General features: G+C 46.5%; 1 protein-coding gene across 2 annotated transcripts in view; it reads right to left on the bottom strand.

Moving 5' to 3' along the window:
- Nucleotides 1-16,482, bottom strand: part of ADCY8 (adenylate cyclase 8) — a 150,809-nt gene that overhangs the window by 29,711 nt on the left and 104,616 nt on the right. For both annotated transcript variants that reach the window (XM_028736142.2, XM_028736143.2), the window contains 4 exons: nucleotides 11,766-11,866; nucleotides 9,383-9,584; nucleotides 6,346-6,435; nucleotides 4,534-4,706 (listed from right to left, as the gene is read on the bottom strand). In XM_028736142.2, the coding sequence (XP_028591975.2) occupies nucleotides 4,534-4,706; nucleotides 6,346-6,435; nucleotides 9,383-9,584; nucleotides 11,766-11,866 (566 nt within the window). The remainder of the gene's footprint in view (nucleotides 1-4,533; nucleotides 4,707-6,345; nucleotides 6,436-9,382; nucleotides 9,585-11,765; nucleotides 11,867-16,482) is intronic.

The following is a 16,482-nucleotide window of genomic DNA, read 5'->3' as shown; positions in this document are numbered from 1 at the left end:
AAAGACCCACTGTGTAGGGTCCATGCACAGGAAAAAGGTTAACCTTTATCACAGTGAAAGCATCTATCTTGAACTAAGGCTTCCAGGGCCAAACCAATTGTCTGCTTAACTGCATAGTGTGAAGCTACTTATCTTGCATTATTGCTATTATTAGTTATTAAATTCGTATCCCACCCTTCATCCGAAGATCACAGAGCAGTCCGCAATATAAAAATACAAAATGAGAACGCAAAATGCTTAATAAAACAAAACAACAACAACACCAAACCAATAATGGCAAACGCAGGGGAGCCCAATTCTTACTGGGAAAGCAGCATGCTGGGAGAGGAGGCTGATCTCTTCATTCTCCCACTGTGGCTAGAACAGAGATTCCTGCACAGTGCTGGATTTACATATAAGTGAAACAAGCTATAGCTTATGGCCCCATTCTCTTGGGGGTCCCCAAAAAATTAAAAGAAAAAAACTGGATGTACATTTCCAAAATATAAGATAAAAAACAAATAAAATAAAACCTACATACAGCAACAGTGGTTTTTGTTGTGTAGGATCCTATGATGTAAGTAATGGGTCCTGCCTGCTAGCCTGTTCCCTAAAATATCACTGGTTTGCTCATTTCTATATACAGGATGCAGACATTCTGCATAGACTGGTTGCATGGCAACATGGGCAAATGGCTTGAGATACCTATGAGGTCCATAAATTACCATACAGCACATATTCAGCACAAAAAACAACAATTTGTTGTTGACAAAGGACAGCCGGACATATAAAGGGCCCCATTACCTTCAGTAGCTTAGGGCCTCATCAAACCTATATCCGGGCCTGTTCCTGCACTAGGTAGGCGTAGGAGCTTTAGGGGAGAAACTCTCACTGGTGCCATTATGTCATTTAATCCTCAAAACCTCTAAGTGGTTGGCATTAAATGTCCTATCAATATTAAAGTGGGGTTACCAGATGTTATGTACTGATGTTCTCACCCTGGGCCAGCAGGGGGATACTGTAAATAGTTTTCATTTAGGTCCACATATGCAAATAAGGGATTGAAAGTGACATTCAGTGATTGGATAGTTACAGAAAATTGTTACAGTTGCGTGGTAGTGGAGCTCTATATAAGCAGGCTGGCTGAACCCTTCAGTTCAGTTCTGTTCTGGCCTGTGAATAAACAAGAGCTGTTTGAAGAATCACTGTGTCGTCTGATATGTTCACCCACTATTTAACACCAGACGTCCCCGTTTCCTGGGGACAGTCCCCAGATTTGCGAATAGGTCCCCAGACAAATTCCATCCCCAGAATGTCCCCGGATTTCATCTAATGTCCCCAGGAAACGCAGCAGCAGCAGTCTCAGCAGCCCGGAGCAGTTGGCTCTGGCTGGCTTCAGGAGCTGCTCGGAAGTCCCCATATGATGGTGGTGCAGGGGCTCTAAGAGGCAGCTTCTGGGCTGCCTCCACCTTCCCTCCGAAAGGCAGTGTGAAGCCTCACTTCCCAGCTGAGGGATCCCTGCCCCCTCCTGCTTGCACACAAGTAGGAATTGAATTGGGGCTTGTTATGTACTGAGTTGAATAGGATCCAAAATGCAGCAGTCTGATTGGTCCTAGAACAATAGGATTCAGAATGCAGCAGTCTGATTGGTCCTAGAACAATAGGATTCAGAATGCAGCAGTCTGGTGGTCCACTGGAGCCACCCAATCCAACTCCAGGTGGAAGTGAATCCGCAACCTGATTGGCCTACAGGAGAATCCCAGAATTAGTCAATCACGTGGGGCCCATTGTGTAAATAATGTACAGTGGTGCCCCGCAAGACGAATGCCTCGCAAGACGAAAAACTCGCTAGACGAAAGGGTTTTCCGTTTTTTGAGTCGTTCCGCAAGACGAATTTCCCTATGGGCTTGCTTCGCAAGACGAAACGTCTTGCGAGTTCTTGCGAGTTTGTTTCCTTTTTCTTAAAGCCGCTAAGCTGTTAATAGCCGCTAAGCCGCTAATAGCCGCTAAGCCGCTAATAGCCGTGCTTCGCAAGACAAAAAAACCGCAAGATGAAGAGACTCGTGGAACGGATTAATTTCGTCTTGCGAGGCACCACTGTATATAAAGCAGACATTTCGGGGGAACTTCAATTCCTCCTGAACTCTATGAGCTGAATAAAGAGCATGAAATCCACTCTCGACTCAGAGTATATTTCAGGGCTGCTCCGATGGAAAGGGAGGCATCGCGCTGCCCAAGCCTCATCACTGCCGCTGCTCTCGGCCTTCCTTCTCCACCTTCCCCATGCCTGACCCACCGCGCATTGCTTCCCCACCACCACCAAAGAACCAACAACTCAGGGGCTGCCCAGGCTCATGGAGAAAGGAGATAGAAGCCTTGGAGGAAGGGGAAATGTGGCGGTTGAGGTCAAGGCGGCGGCGGCCCTTCTGCCACCGCCATCGCTGCAGCATCAACATCCCGAATGTGTAGTGATTAATTAATTAATTAATTAACTAAAGTGTCCCTGGATTCACTGAAAAAAAATCTGGTAAAGGTAAAGGGACCCCTGACCATTAGGTCCAGTCAAGGTGGGGAGCTCTCATTTTGACTGCTTCCCTTGCCCCAAACTTCCTGCTATTGGAAATCTAGCATGTCAGGGGAAAGGGCTCAACTTGGGTTTCTCCCTGGGAAACTAGCTTTCTACACTCAGGGATTTTCTCTGCTAGGGGTCTTTTCAAGTCTGGAATACCCTCTTCTTCCTCTGACCCTCTCCAGCCCTCGTGAGCATATCGTGCTGACTGAAGTGCTGCAGTTCAGGGGAAGGGGGAAAAAAGCTTTGCCATTTCTGCTGGCTATATAAACAGTTCCTTACACAACATCCTTTCATTTCTTCAAATAACGAAAGTAAAAATAGCCTTGAGAAATAGAGACCCTTACCCGAGTCATCTCATATCTAGACAAGATAATTCCTTAGTGGTGCTGGGAATATCTCATCAGTTGGAAAATGGATTCATCAGAAATGAAAGAGGGTGTCCTTATTATGGATCCACAAATAGGAAAGCAATACCACGGATGGTTTGAGGTGTCAATCTTTTACTCCTATTACTGTCAAAAAATGCAGCTCTTTTGTCAGTTGCCGGCTAGGCTGTCGCATGGAAATGAGGATGGGGTTCAGGCATCAGGTGTGAATGTCTGAGAGAAGCTAAAGCTGTGTTTTCCTCCCTCTCTCACTTTTCTGAACGCAGAAAAGTGAGGGCAGAATGAGAAATTGCCTTAATTATGTAGCAGGCAGCTTCATGCCTTGCTTTTCCTGAAATAATCACAAGCAGAAGGGAACCCAATTCTTACTGGGAAGGCAACGTATAGGAAGGGGAGGCTTATCTGTTCACATCCCCCTGCAATCCTCACTCCCCTGCCCCTCTCACAGCTGAGAGCCTCACAAACACAGCCTCGTGAGGAATTGAAGACTATAAAACCCATGATGGAGTGTGGCTGTCAATGAAACACTCATGCACAAGAATTGTAGAGTCCTTCATGGAACTGCCTGGGGCCTTTAATATAAGGTTACCAGATTTTTTTTCAATGAATCCGTGGGACGCAAAAAATACGGTATCTTAAACCAAGTCATCCCATAGGTCCATCTAGCTCAGTACTGTCTACACGGACAGGCAGCAGCTCTGCAGCTTTTCCAGCCCTAACTGGACATGCCAGGGACTGAACCCAGTACATTCTGTATTCAAAGTCTGTGCTCCGGTGCGTTATGGAGGTGAAATAAAAAAATTAAGGTCTTATAGATATAATAAATGTTCATAAATGTACCAAGCAAACAAGTACATAAATAAATAAGCCACATATCTGAAGCAGCACAGGAAAACAGCCCTGAAACCATTTTGACTCCCAAACTGACCAAATGATTTCTCTGCAAGGTCAAGGGAAATGGAAAAGCCTCCCCATTGTCTTTTCATTCACAAATCCTGTCTTAAGGGTATGTATGTGTATGAATAGGGTGAGCCTGAGACCTGGCTCAGGAACTAAGTATTTATCATGACAAAAGACTGGCCAGGCTCCCCAGGGTATCCAATCAAGTAAGCATTAACAGGGAACCTGCCAGAAAGTAGGTAAACAATGCACTCAGATTTCTGTTGTAGACCGCCCTTTCTGTGATGTAGGTATGATGTATGGAGGGGTGGTCTTGAGCTACACCCCTTCTGTGATGTATGTATGATGTTTCTGGGGGTGGTCTTGGACTCTAGGGCTGGCAATTCAAAATGTCTATATAAGGGCGGGCACACCTTGGTTCTGGGTCCTCCTCCTTCTCCTGCGTGTGAAGGGGGCACCCTGTTGCAACAGTTCAATAAAGATCAGGCTTACTAGCTGCTTTGCTTCTCAATATTCTCTGGTTGGCCTGTTATTTTCTCCGACCGATGGAGAACCTACAAAGGACTCTATAAGGGCTCTTGTGTCCCCCATAAGAGAATAAGGGCAGATTTTCATTTATTATAGAGGGAAGAGGGGTAATTCAATGCCATCAAAGATCCTGGGCTGCAGGCGTTTAAAGCTGCATTAAACACTTACTCTCCATTGTGATTGATGTCGTCGTATCGCAGGAACAGCGAAGCGTAAATGGTCTCTGTCAGGAAGCAGTAGATGGCAATCATAATGAGCAGCACTGCGAGCTTGAGGACGGAATTGAGACGGAGGAAAACGGCACACGTCACCATCGCCAGGATGCCGGTGAAGACGAAATACTTTGGAAAGGAGATTGGGATAGGAATTCGTTTCAGCTTCCAGCGCTCGTGAATCTTCAGTTCGTTCCCCCCAACTCTGGCTGTCTATCTCCAGGCTGCTACTGTTGGCCATACTTGCAGCCCGGGTTGGAAAACCCTCTGGGAAGGATTCTTCATTAAATTATCTTTCCATTGATATATAATTTTATGGCATTACTCTGAAAAAACCCTGGTGTTATGAGCCATCAAACCTCAGAAATATACTTTCCCCAAAAAGTTTCCACAATTTTGGCCTCTGGTGTAGAATTGCAGCCTCTGATCATTATCACATGTCTGCATATCACCTGTCTGCATACATGGTCACTCAGCTCCACTTTGGACTCTGTGAGGCAGGTTATGCTGGGCTACCCAGTGAGCTGGACGACTGATATTTCCCTACTCACAGGCCAACACTCTATTAAACCACACTGGTTTCAACAGGCAGTCCTGTGGCAAGATCTGCAGCTTAGGACATGGCAGAACTTTGCTTGAGCTTGTGCTGGGGCCAGTGTGAGTCCCCCAAAAGTGGTGTTCTGGGACTTAAGCTGGATCCTAACTCTGTTCAGCTCAGCCACGCGATCTGGGGGGAAAAGGTGGTGCAAGCCAAACTCTATTTTAAAAGCTTGCTTTGTGTCTGACAGGTTTGGAGCTCCTGAACAGGGTTTTGATCTGGTGTAACTTTATGCTGGCTTAATTTACTCCAGTTTTCTCCCTGAATTGTTTGTCCCATGAGACCAGGGCCCTGCAGGATTTAACTTCCTTCCACAGGGCCTGTAAGACAGAGCTATTCTGCCTAGCTTTCAATTTGAACTTAGCCTGATCTCTTATTCCCCTTCCTTCCCTCCCTCTCCCCTTTTTATGAAGATTGCCCGCTCTGGGATCCCACAGCTAATTCTCCCCTGGTGTCCTCGCTGGCCCAAATAGGACTAATTTAGCCAGCTAGCCCTGGTGATCATCTAATGTTTATTGGATGGATTTCCCCCCTAAATTGAATTTTGAATTCTGAATTTATTGTTATTCACGTTTTATACTGTATTTTATGCTGTTTTAAACTGCATCAATTAAGTGTTTTAAATTTGTTGTTAGCCGCCCTGAGCCCAGTTTTCTGAACTGGGAAGGGCAGGGTATAAATAAAAATTTATTATTATTATTATTTATAACAAGAACACCAATGTGATCGAGTTAGATGAAACTCAATGACTAGCAACAGCTCTCCAGGATTTCAGCCAGGGAGGGCGGCATTTCCTAGTCCTATCTGAGATATCTTGCATGCAGTGGTGGAGCTTCATACTCCGACACCGGGGGGGGGGGGGAGAGAGCAGGCGGGGGCGAGGCTGGCACGTGTCCTGGGGGCGGGGCATGCCACCTGCAGGGGCAGGGCGCCCAGCGTGGGGGGGGGCAGCAGTGATGCCACCCTGTCGGGATCGCACTGACGGGGATGGGGCACCCCCCCACTCTTCTTCCTCCGCCAGTGCCTGCATGCTGACATCAGTGATGGGGGGGGGGGAGCCCGGGCAGTGACAGTCTCTATTGCATAAGCACTCTCTTGCGGAGCCTTGGATTGGGAAGGTTAGTTGTGAATAAATGCTCTGCCTTTCTAAAACAGTCTGCTCAGAATTACCTCTGGGTAGGAGCAAAGGTCCGTTAAATACACAGAAGAGTTGAAAGTCTGGTTCTTAAAGGGCATCGGTTTGTCAAAATCACACCATAGCTGTAGACACAGAAGGAGAAGAAGGAGAATTTTTATTGCAAAAAATCAAGTCATTTATGGGTCAGCCATATGAGAGTGATTAAATACTGGCTTTGGGTAACTTCTGATGTTAGAGTAGACTCACTGAAATCAATGGTTCAACATTGACAAGGGATATTACCTTGTATGTGTATGTGTATTTCAGTCAATAGGTCCCTTTTTTGCCTATCAAAAATCCCTCAAAGTAGCTTAAAAGGTAAAGATAAAGGGACCACTGACCATTAGGTCCAGTCGTGGCCGACTCTGGGGTTGTGGCGCTCATCTCATTCTATAGGCCGAGGGACCCGGCGTTTGTCTGCAGACAGCTTCCAGTTCATGTGGCCAGCATGACTAAGCCGCTTCTGGCGAACCAGAGCAGTGCATGTAAACGCCGTTTACCTTCCCACCGGAGCAGTATCTATTGATCTACTTGCACTTTGACGTGCTTTTGAACTGCTACGTTGGCAGGAGCAGGGACAGAGCAACTGGAGCTCACCCTGTCACAGGGATTCGAACTGCCAACCTTCTGATCGGCAAGTCCTAGGCTCTGTGGTTTAACCCACAGCTCCACCCGTGTCCCTTTTCGATGTTAGAGCAGACTCACTGAAATCAATGGTTCAACATTGACAAGGGATATTACCTTGTGTTTGTATGTGTATTTCAGTTGATAGGTCCCTTTTCTGCCTATCCAAAATCCCTCAAAGTAGCTTACAACAGAATAATAACAAATTAAGAAAATAATGGAGCATCACTAGCAAATCTCACTGACAAGATTAAAAATATTAAAATGGCAGGTAAAATAAAAATTCTCATAAGGTTTTGGGCAGAAGGAAGGTGCAGCACAGGCCAAGAACAATGGGTGAGTGTCGCCAACCTCCCTGCTTGGAAGAACAATGAATCAGAATTGGCGTGGGAAGAGAATTAAAGGATTATTATAATATTACTATTACAATTAATTTATTAATTGCCTTCTACACCAACATTTCAAGGTAATGACCACGAGTGTTCATTTCTTAGGGTTTTAGTTTTGTCTTAACTGTATCCGCTGGTTTTGTTGTCTTCAACCGTTTTTAATTATTTTATGTGTAATAAACCCATTTATCCAGGCAGACCCTGTTTGGGTTGGTGGAGCTAAGCCTATACAGTGGTACCTTGGTTTACAACCATAATCTGTTCTGGAGGTCCGGCTGTAAACCAAAACAGGTTGTAACCCAAGGCATGCTTCCGCCAATGGGGCCTCCCTCCCAAAATTGGTTGTAATAATAAAAAAGAGGATTGCAATCCAAAAAAAGGGACACACACTTCCGGGTTTGATGTGGTTGTAATCCAAAGCTGTTGCAAACCAAGATACCACTGTATGGCTTACCTAAACGTTGGAGAACCTCCGGAACCAAACAGTGAGAACCAATTTCCTGGTCATGAACAGTTTAGATGTCTGAGAAACAGGAACATGTCAAAGAATTAAGGCTCTTTGCTAATTCAGTCAAATCTGATTTGGGTTATATTTATATCTCTTAGCCTATGGGAAGCTGAATTCACAGCTGACTATATGTAGTTGGAAGATAGATTGATAGATTGAAACTTTATTTGCATTAGCCACTAGACGTAGTAATAAGATAAAGTATACCAGGGATAGAACTAAGCAGTTAGCTGTAAAAAATACTTTTTTATTATAAAAAAGGTAAAGGACCCCCGGATGGTTCAGTCCAGTCAAAGGCGACTATGGGGTGCGGAGCTCATCTTGCTTTCAGGCCGAGGGAGCTGGCATTTGTCCACAGACAGCTTTCCAAGTCATGTGGCCAGCATGACTAAACCGCTTCTGGCACAACGGGACATCGTGATGGAAGCCAGAATGCACAGAAACACCATTTACCCTCCCACCACAGTGGTACTTATTTATCTACTTGCACTGGCGTGCTTTTGAACTGCTGCGTTGGCAGGAGCTGGGACACAGCAACGGGAGCTCACCCCGTTGCGGGGATTCGAACCGCCGACCTTCTGATCAGCAAGCCCAAGAGGCTCAGTGGTTTAGACCAGTGTTCCCCAACCTTGGGCCTCCAGCTGTTTTTGGACTACAATTCCCATCATCCTTGACCACTGGTCTTGCTAGCGAGGGATGATGGGAGTTGTAGTCCAAAAACAGCTGGAGGCCCAAGGTTGGGGAACACTGGTTTAGACCACCCGCATCCCTACAAAATGCTTTTACATCAATACAAATGACAGAACTGATACACGTTCCTTCAGCTGCAGATCATACACGTGAGCCAATAGGTTTTCTTTTGATTTCTTTTTTTTAAAAAAGCTGAGCAATGTTAGAAAGTTAATCAAATAATAGATATTATTCTAATTGCCCCTGCAAAAAAATTTGCAGTTTTTGCTGTTGTTTGGTTATCTTGATCTGGCAGAAGAAAGGACAAGCGACCTGGTATGAATAGTAGCAGAGGGGTAAGTAATAAAATCACTCCTCAAATCTTTATAAAGAGTACAGTCTAGCAGTACATGAGCTACTGATTTGATACTGCCATCTTCGCATGGACATGAACTGTTTTCAGTGGAATTTTTTTTTTTTTAATTCAATCCTCCACTATGGGTCTATATGTAGCCAGAAATAGCAACATATACTGAGCAGAATAAAGCAAGAGGATTTTCTTTTTCTTTTAAAAATGATTATCTTCGCAAGGGACAAATCAGGCTCCATGTAATCCCACACTACAGCAGACTGATTTCCCCTGATGTTCGACAGCTCTGGCTTGTCTGTGTGACAACATTAAAATCCTCCCTTGTATACACGCATTAGAAGCTCCTGCGGCTGAAAAAGCAAAAGAAAAAGCTATCCGTTGAAATAATTCATAAATCTTCTTCCTCTCCCCCAGCCCTGCCCTGCCCTCTGCCCATCTTCAGACCCTTCCCGACCCCCTTGGGGGCTTACAATGTTGAGGATGGCTCCCAGGAAATTAATCATAATCGAGGCGAAGATGATGACGTTCCTGGCCAAGTAAGTCTCGTTGATCCAGCAGCACGTTTTCCGGAGCACGAGAGGCAAGCATTTATAATCCTCCGCGGTTGTGATTAAGACGAGAGCCGAGTGCAGCATAATCAGGATGGAAAACTGGACGATCATGGGTACCATCCTGAGGAAGGGGAGGAAAAAGAGGATATCGTGAGAATCCATGCGGAGGTGTCTTGAAAGAAGAATAATAAAATAATAATAAAATGTTATTTATATCCCACCCTCCCCAGCCAAAGCCGGGCTCAGAGCGGCTAACAACAATAAAAGTAACACAACGTTCTAAAATCAATTCATTTCAAAATCAATTCAAAATCAAATTCATGGCAACCATTGGGCTAGAGTTCTGTGAGGATTACCAAAGGAGAGGGTCAGACTGTGCCTTGGCCAAAGGCCTGATGGAACAGCTCTGTCTTGCAGGCCCTGTGGAAAGATGACAAGTCCTGCAGGGCCCTAGTCTCTTGTGACAGAGCGTTCCACCAGATCTGGGCCACGGCCGAAAAAGCCCTGGCTCTGGTCGAGGCCAGCCTAACCTCCCTGTGGCCCGAGACCTCCAAGATGTTTTTGTTTGAAGACCGTAAGGACCTCCGTGGGACATACCAGGAGAGTCAGTCCCGTAGGTACGAGGGTCCTAGTCCGTATAGGGCTTTAAAGATTAAAACCAGCACCTTAAACCTGATCCTGTACTCCACTGGGAGCCAGTGCAGCTGGTATAGCACTGGGTGAATGTGATCCCACGGTGAGGACCCCGTAAGGAGTCTCGCCGTGGCATTCTGCATCCGCTGAAGTTTCTGGGTCAGTCTCAAGGGCAGCCCCACATAGAGTGAGTTACAATAATCCAGTCTGGAGGTGACCGTCACATGGATCACAGGTCAGGGCGAGAGAGATAAGGAGCCAACTGCTTAGCTTGGTGGAGATGAAAAAATGCTGCCTTTGTTATAGCTGCAATCTGCCCCTCCATGGAAAGGGAGGTGTCAAAGATCACACCCAAACTCTTAACGGACGGTGCTGGCACTAATTGTGCCCGTGCATGAGATTTGAGTTGCCCCCCCCCAATCCCACATCGTCTTGACCCAGCCAAAGGACCTCTGTCTTCGAAGGATTTAACTTCAACCGGCTCCCACGTTACCATCCAGCCACAGCTTCCAAACACCTGATCAGTGTGTCTGGGGCTGAGTCAGGATGGCCATCCATCAACAGATAGAGTTGGGTGTCATCGGCATACTGATGGCAGCCCAAACCAAAACTGGGCGAGGGGGGGCATAAAGATGTTGAGAAGGAGAAGAAGAGTGCTTGGAGGACACAATTTTGGGATATGTGGGAGCAGGGAGTTCAAGGGAGCACATGAGGCAAAAGCTGGAAGAGGGATAGGGAAGAAGGTGGAGGGCAGAGGAAAATAGCTGGGTGGGAATAAGAATTTAAGGAGAGTTTGCTGGATCAGACCAATGACCCATCTGGCCGAGCATCCTCACAGAGGCTGACCAGATGACTGGGGGAAACCTGGAAGCTGGACATGAGCACAACAGTACTCTGGCCAACTCTGATTCCCAGCAACTGGTATTTGGAGGAACTGGTTTAGGATAGTGGTTCTCAATTGGTGCGGGACTTGATATCTTTCCACAGGGCCTGCAAGACAGAGCTGTTCTGCCTGGCCTTTGGTTTGGACTCATTCTGACCCTTATGTTCCCCCTCCCCTTATGGTTTTGATTCATGGGCTACTATTAAAAAGAGGCTGCATTTTAAATTGTATTTTAACCCGTATTTTAATAAACTGGTTTTGTTTGTTTGGTAGGCAAAAACCAAGTGGCCCATGCCAATTTGCCAAATGGAAAAAAATCCTACCCGGTCCCCAACTCAAGACGGGCAACCAACTGAAGTCCAAAGCAAGGCCAAAGGACACTTAAATTAAAGGGCAGGTGATTGGCACACGTCGCGCTGCCGCTTTTATACTTTCCCTCACAATCACCCTTCAAAATGATTGGGCAATAGCCCTGGGTGATTGTGGTGCCACCAAGTGTAAGGGTGATAGCTCCACCCACACCAGGGTGGGGAGGGGAACCAGGTTGAGAGCCTGCCCGCAACCAGGACCATCTATTAAGATGATCCCATTTGTAGCTCTGTGAATGGAAGGATGGGAATCTCCTAACAACTCCCAGCACCCTTAACAAATTACATTTCCCAGGATGCTTTGGGGAAGCCATGACTGTTTAAAATGGAATGATGCTCCTTCAAATGTACTGTGCAATATGAGGCCTGAAACTAGTCAGACGGCTGCCTGCAATACCATTCAAGAGAATGCCTTTACCTCGAAGAAGGAAGCAAGCTTTGGATCGCCGTGATAAAGACGAGGACCATGAACGCACACACCAAGTTCGACTTGAACACTTCGTCCCTCATTTGGGAATACTGAAATAGAAAAGGGAACACAGAGGGGAAAGAAATAACTTTAGTCTGCTTTGACAGCTCTGCGAAGAGAGCAAGACAGCTTTGCGAGGCTTCTGGGAAATTAGCAAGGCGATCCGGTAAATTAATTAGCTTCCTAGGGTGAGATTTTTTAAAAAATAGGAATTATATATATAGAAAAATCCCCTCAGAAGAAATATGCAGTGGAGGAGATTTTAAATCACCCTCACCAGGGAAGCAAAAGCCGACCGCTCCATCTTGCAACCAACATTTCCTCGTCTGCTTTTTTCTTTTCATATAACAAGTCACATTAAAAATGTTTTTTGAAAAGGCAACTTCTGCCACTTAAGCTAGAGGAAGATACTGCAGCCAAAAGGTTGGGACTGATGGATTGAACGCAAAATGAGCAGCAAGGAAAGGATCCATTTGGTGAGATATCTAGAGAGCAAAGGGGTGTAGGTGTTTGAGCCTACGTGATGCAGCCACCGCTCACTGGAATCCAGGGAGCTCAGGATTGCACCTTCTGCATGTGAGGCATGTGTTTGACCCCTTCCTTCGGAAGATAGGTAGCTGCTAGAGCAAATGGAGGTGATTCACTCCAACAGGTAAAGGGGGCTTACCAGGTCTGGATTTAGGTTTGATGAGGCCCTAAGCTACTGCAGGTCATGGGGCCCTTTATATGTCCAGCTGTCCTTTGTCTACAACAAATTGTCCCTGTTTTTTGTGTTGAATATATGCTATTTGATACCGTATTTTTCGCACCATAGGACGCACTTTTTCCCTCCTAAAAAGCAAGGGAAAATGTGTGTGCGTCCTATGGAGCGAATGCAGGGGGGGAGGCAGGCGGGAAAAGCCCCCAAGAGCCGCACACAAGCTCCGTGCGCTCTTGCGGGCTTTTCCACAGGAGGGAGAAGGGACTGACTGGCCGCATCAGTCCCTTCTCCCACCTCCCAGGAAAGCCAGGAGAAGCCGTGCAGCCCTTTTAAAGTGCACGCAGCTTCTGCCGGTTTTGCGGGAGGTGGGGGAATTCCCCCACCTCCCAGAAAAGCCAGGAGAAGCCGCACAGCCCCTTTAAAGAGCTCACGGCTTCTGTGGGCTTTTGCGAGAGGTGAGGGAATCCCCCCACCTCCCAGGAAAGCCAGAAGAAGCCGTGCAGCCCTTTTAAAGTGCGCGCGGCTTTTGCCGGTTTTGCGGGAGGTGGGGGAATTCCCCCACCTCCCAGAAAAGCCAGGAAAGCCCTGCGCAGCATCTCCCGGCAAGGAGAGGCTGCGCGGAGCTAAAGGGGAAGGCAAAACAGCGAGCGGGATCCATCCCGCTCGCTGCCTTGCCTTCTTCCATAGCCGCGCGCAACCCCTCCGCAAGGAGAGGCTGCCCGGGGCTAAAGGGGAAGGCAAAACAGCGAGTGGGATCCATCCCGCTCGCTGCCTTGCCTTCTTCCATAGCCGCGCGCAACCCCTCCGCAAGGAGAGGCTGCGCGGGGCTAAAGGAGAAGGCAAAACAGCGAGCGGGATCCATCCCGCTTGCTGCCTTGCCTTCTTCCATAGCTGCGCGCAACCCCTCCGCAAGGAGAGGCTGCATGAGGCTATGGCTTCTTTAGCCCTGTGCAGCGTCTCCCGGCAAGGAGAGGCTGCATGGGGCTAAAGGGGAAGCCAAAACGTGGCTTGCTCCATAGCTGCTCGCAACCCCTCCGGCAGGGAGAGGTTGTGCGCACCCTGTACGCTGCTCTTTGGGGCTGGGGGGGGGGGGGGAAAGATTTTTTTCTTGATTTCCCCCCCTAAAAACTGGGTGCGCCCTATGGTCCGGTGCACCCTATGGTGCGAAAAATACGGTAATTTATGGACCTTATGGGCATCTAAAGCCATTTGCACATGCAGAATGTAGGCACCCTATATATAAAAATGAGCAAACCAGTGATATTTTAGGGAGCAGGCTAGAAGGCGGGGCCCATGACTTACATCATAGTAGCTTACACAACACAAAACACTGTTGCTGTATGTAGGTTTTATTTTATTAGTTTTTTTTATCTTATATTTTGGAAATGTACACCCAGTGTTTTTTTCCTTTAAATTTTTTGGGGGCTCCCAAGAGAGTGGGGCCCTAGGCTATAGCTTGTTTAGCTTATACGTAAATCCAGCACTGGTACTCTTTTCTATGATTGAGCTGCCTGACTTGAACACTAGGCAAGCTCAAGACCTGATTGCAGCCGCAACTTATCTGGAAGTCCTCTGTCTTGGACTTCTGTAACTTACATATCATGTTGGGTCACATTATCCCAGCTGGACCCAGTCTTGGAAAAATAGTTTTTTAACCTTCCAGGCTGTGAGCTGAATTAGGCCTGCCAGGCATCCTACCAGGCTGTTCTGATTGAGTGAGGCCCACCTGCCCTACACCTGAGGCCAAAGGGGGTTGGCAAACAGCTGATAGCTGTGACAAAGTGCCACAGGTGGAGCTATGCAAGCCCTGACCACCTCAGGAGGTTGCAGACTCTCCTTCCTTGGAGGTTTTGAAGCAGAGGTTGGATGGCCATCTGTCATGGTTGGCTTAGCTGAGATTCCTGCATTGCAGGGTGTCGGACAAGATGATCCTTGGGATCCCTTCCAACTTGACCATTCTATGATCAGTTGATTGCCAGGGCTTGAGTTGTCTAGTGCATGACACTTTGCAAGCCCCAAAGATCAGCTGATCATGTGCATGGACAAAAGTGGATCACTTGATGTCATTGTGATATTCAGCGACTGACAGGTGGATAGCTCTACCCATCTGTCAAACTCAGGCCATGGGGGAGGTAAGAATGTAGGACTCCAAGGACTTTTCAGAAAGATGGCCCAGGCTTGGAAGCAGAAACAGCTGGGTTGGTGTTGTGTACTAGGTGTGTCATTTGCTCCTCAACCTCAGAGCTGAGGCTTCGACAGGTTCTGGTCCTACTAGATTAGACTGGAGTCCACCTATGTCAAAATTTCTGTTTCCAACATTGATTTGGATCCAGACTTGGCTCCTCTTCAGATGCTCATTTGTGCAAATTAAATTAATGTGCTTGAGCATGGTATCTCCACCCCTCATCCCTGCCACCTTCTCTGTGTTCATCAGGGATGGTCTACATAGGTTCCAAAACATCTAGGAGCCTCCACAAGTGCAGAATCTTACCCTGAGGTACTTTTGAGTATATGAAGGGCCTGGGGATGAGAGGTCAGAATGTGCACACTCATGCACACTCTTCCTTTCTTCCACCTCAATATAATCCCTCTAAATGATTGTGTTTATAGGTACAAATAATGCATGTCTTGAGACCAGCTTGTTACACGGATTTCTACAGGACCTACTCACTGCTGGATCCAGAGTTACATTATTTACTTATCAAAACTATCTAGGTGATATACAATATCTAGAAAACATAGATCCATATCAGAAACACCCTTCAAAACCAGAACAGAACTGTCATTAAACCTCAAGTCAGGGGATGAACAGAAGAAGGACTGTTAGCTCAGTGGTAAAACATTGGCTTTGTATGCAGAAGCTCTGCAGGTTCAATTCCTGGCATATACAAGTTGGGCTAGGAATATCTGCAGTCTAAAACCCTGGAGAGCCACTGCTAGTCAGTGCAGTAGGCAATACACGGACCAGTGGTTTGACCTTTCTATGCTTCTAAAAATCTATTGCGCTTGTCAGCTGGCTTTCAGCATGATGCCACTTCAGAGTGTGAAGCTTTTGTCTAACTATCGTGGCAACCAAACCATCATGAACCTGTCCAAAGGTCCTCCTCCTGCCCAAGGCATCTCAAATACTGGTAATTTCCATACCTTGTGGCAATGAATTCAATACATTAACCATGTGTTATGTGCAATGCTTCTTTTCATCTGTCCTAAACCTACTGGCAATAATTTGCACCAGATGACCCTACATTTGTGATACACCACTTTCATCAACATCAAAAAAGGGGACAAAGGAGGTGGCAGATTTGCATAACATTTTGAAATAATTAGCATAAGTTTAATAGAAGTACAATGAGTGGTATCCAACTCAGACGCCGCATCAGTGCAATGGGACTTCCCTTCCTCTTCTGCACTCTGTTCCTTCCCCCAATCTGCTCTGGAGGACTGGGGGAACCCCCAGAACAGATTTAGGGGTGTGGTGAGGAGAGGGTGAGAATTCTGTTGGGCAAGCAGAAATCCTTGATAGCGACGGATACAACCCATTCACCAAGTGGGGAAGGCTACAACCAAGTGACGAGTGTCTCTATTCACTCCATCTTCCACATGCTATTGATGGGCAACTCTCCCTCTTTGGTTTCTTTATCTATAAAATAGTTATGTACCTTCAAATAGAGGATGCTTTCAAGAAACAACTGTTTCCAGTAGGATACATGGGTACCCGACGCAACACTCTAAACGTTCTGAGAGATGGATGGGTCATATCTGCACCTACTATCTGTACATCATTCATAATTCTACAATGGCACATCATAATCCTAGGCAGTGTTTAAATTGCAAACTGCCTTGGGTACTTTCACAGGAAGGTATTACTTAAAGACAATAAATATAGAATGTATAAATATTCAGAAGATGGCTGTTCATGAATGATTATTAGGACAACAACAAAACAACAACAAAAACCTATCACTG

This window comes from Podarcis muralis, chromosome 8 (assembly GCF_964188315.1).
Source record: "Podarcis muralis chromosome 8, rPodMur119.hap1.1, whole genome shotgun sequence".
NCBI lineage: Eukaryota > Metazoa > Chordata > Lepidosauria > Squamata > Lacertidae > Podarcis > Podarcis muralis.
The sequence above is the reverse complement of the archived record's forward strand: the minus strand, read 5'-3'. Positions and strand labels throughout refer to the sequence as shown.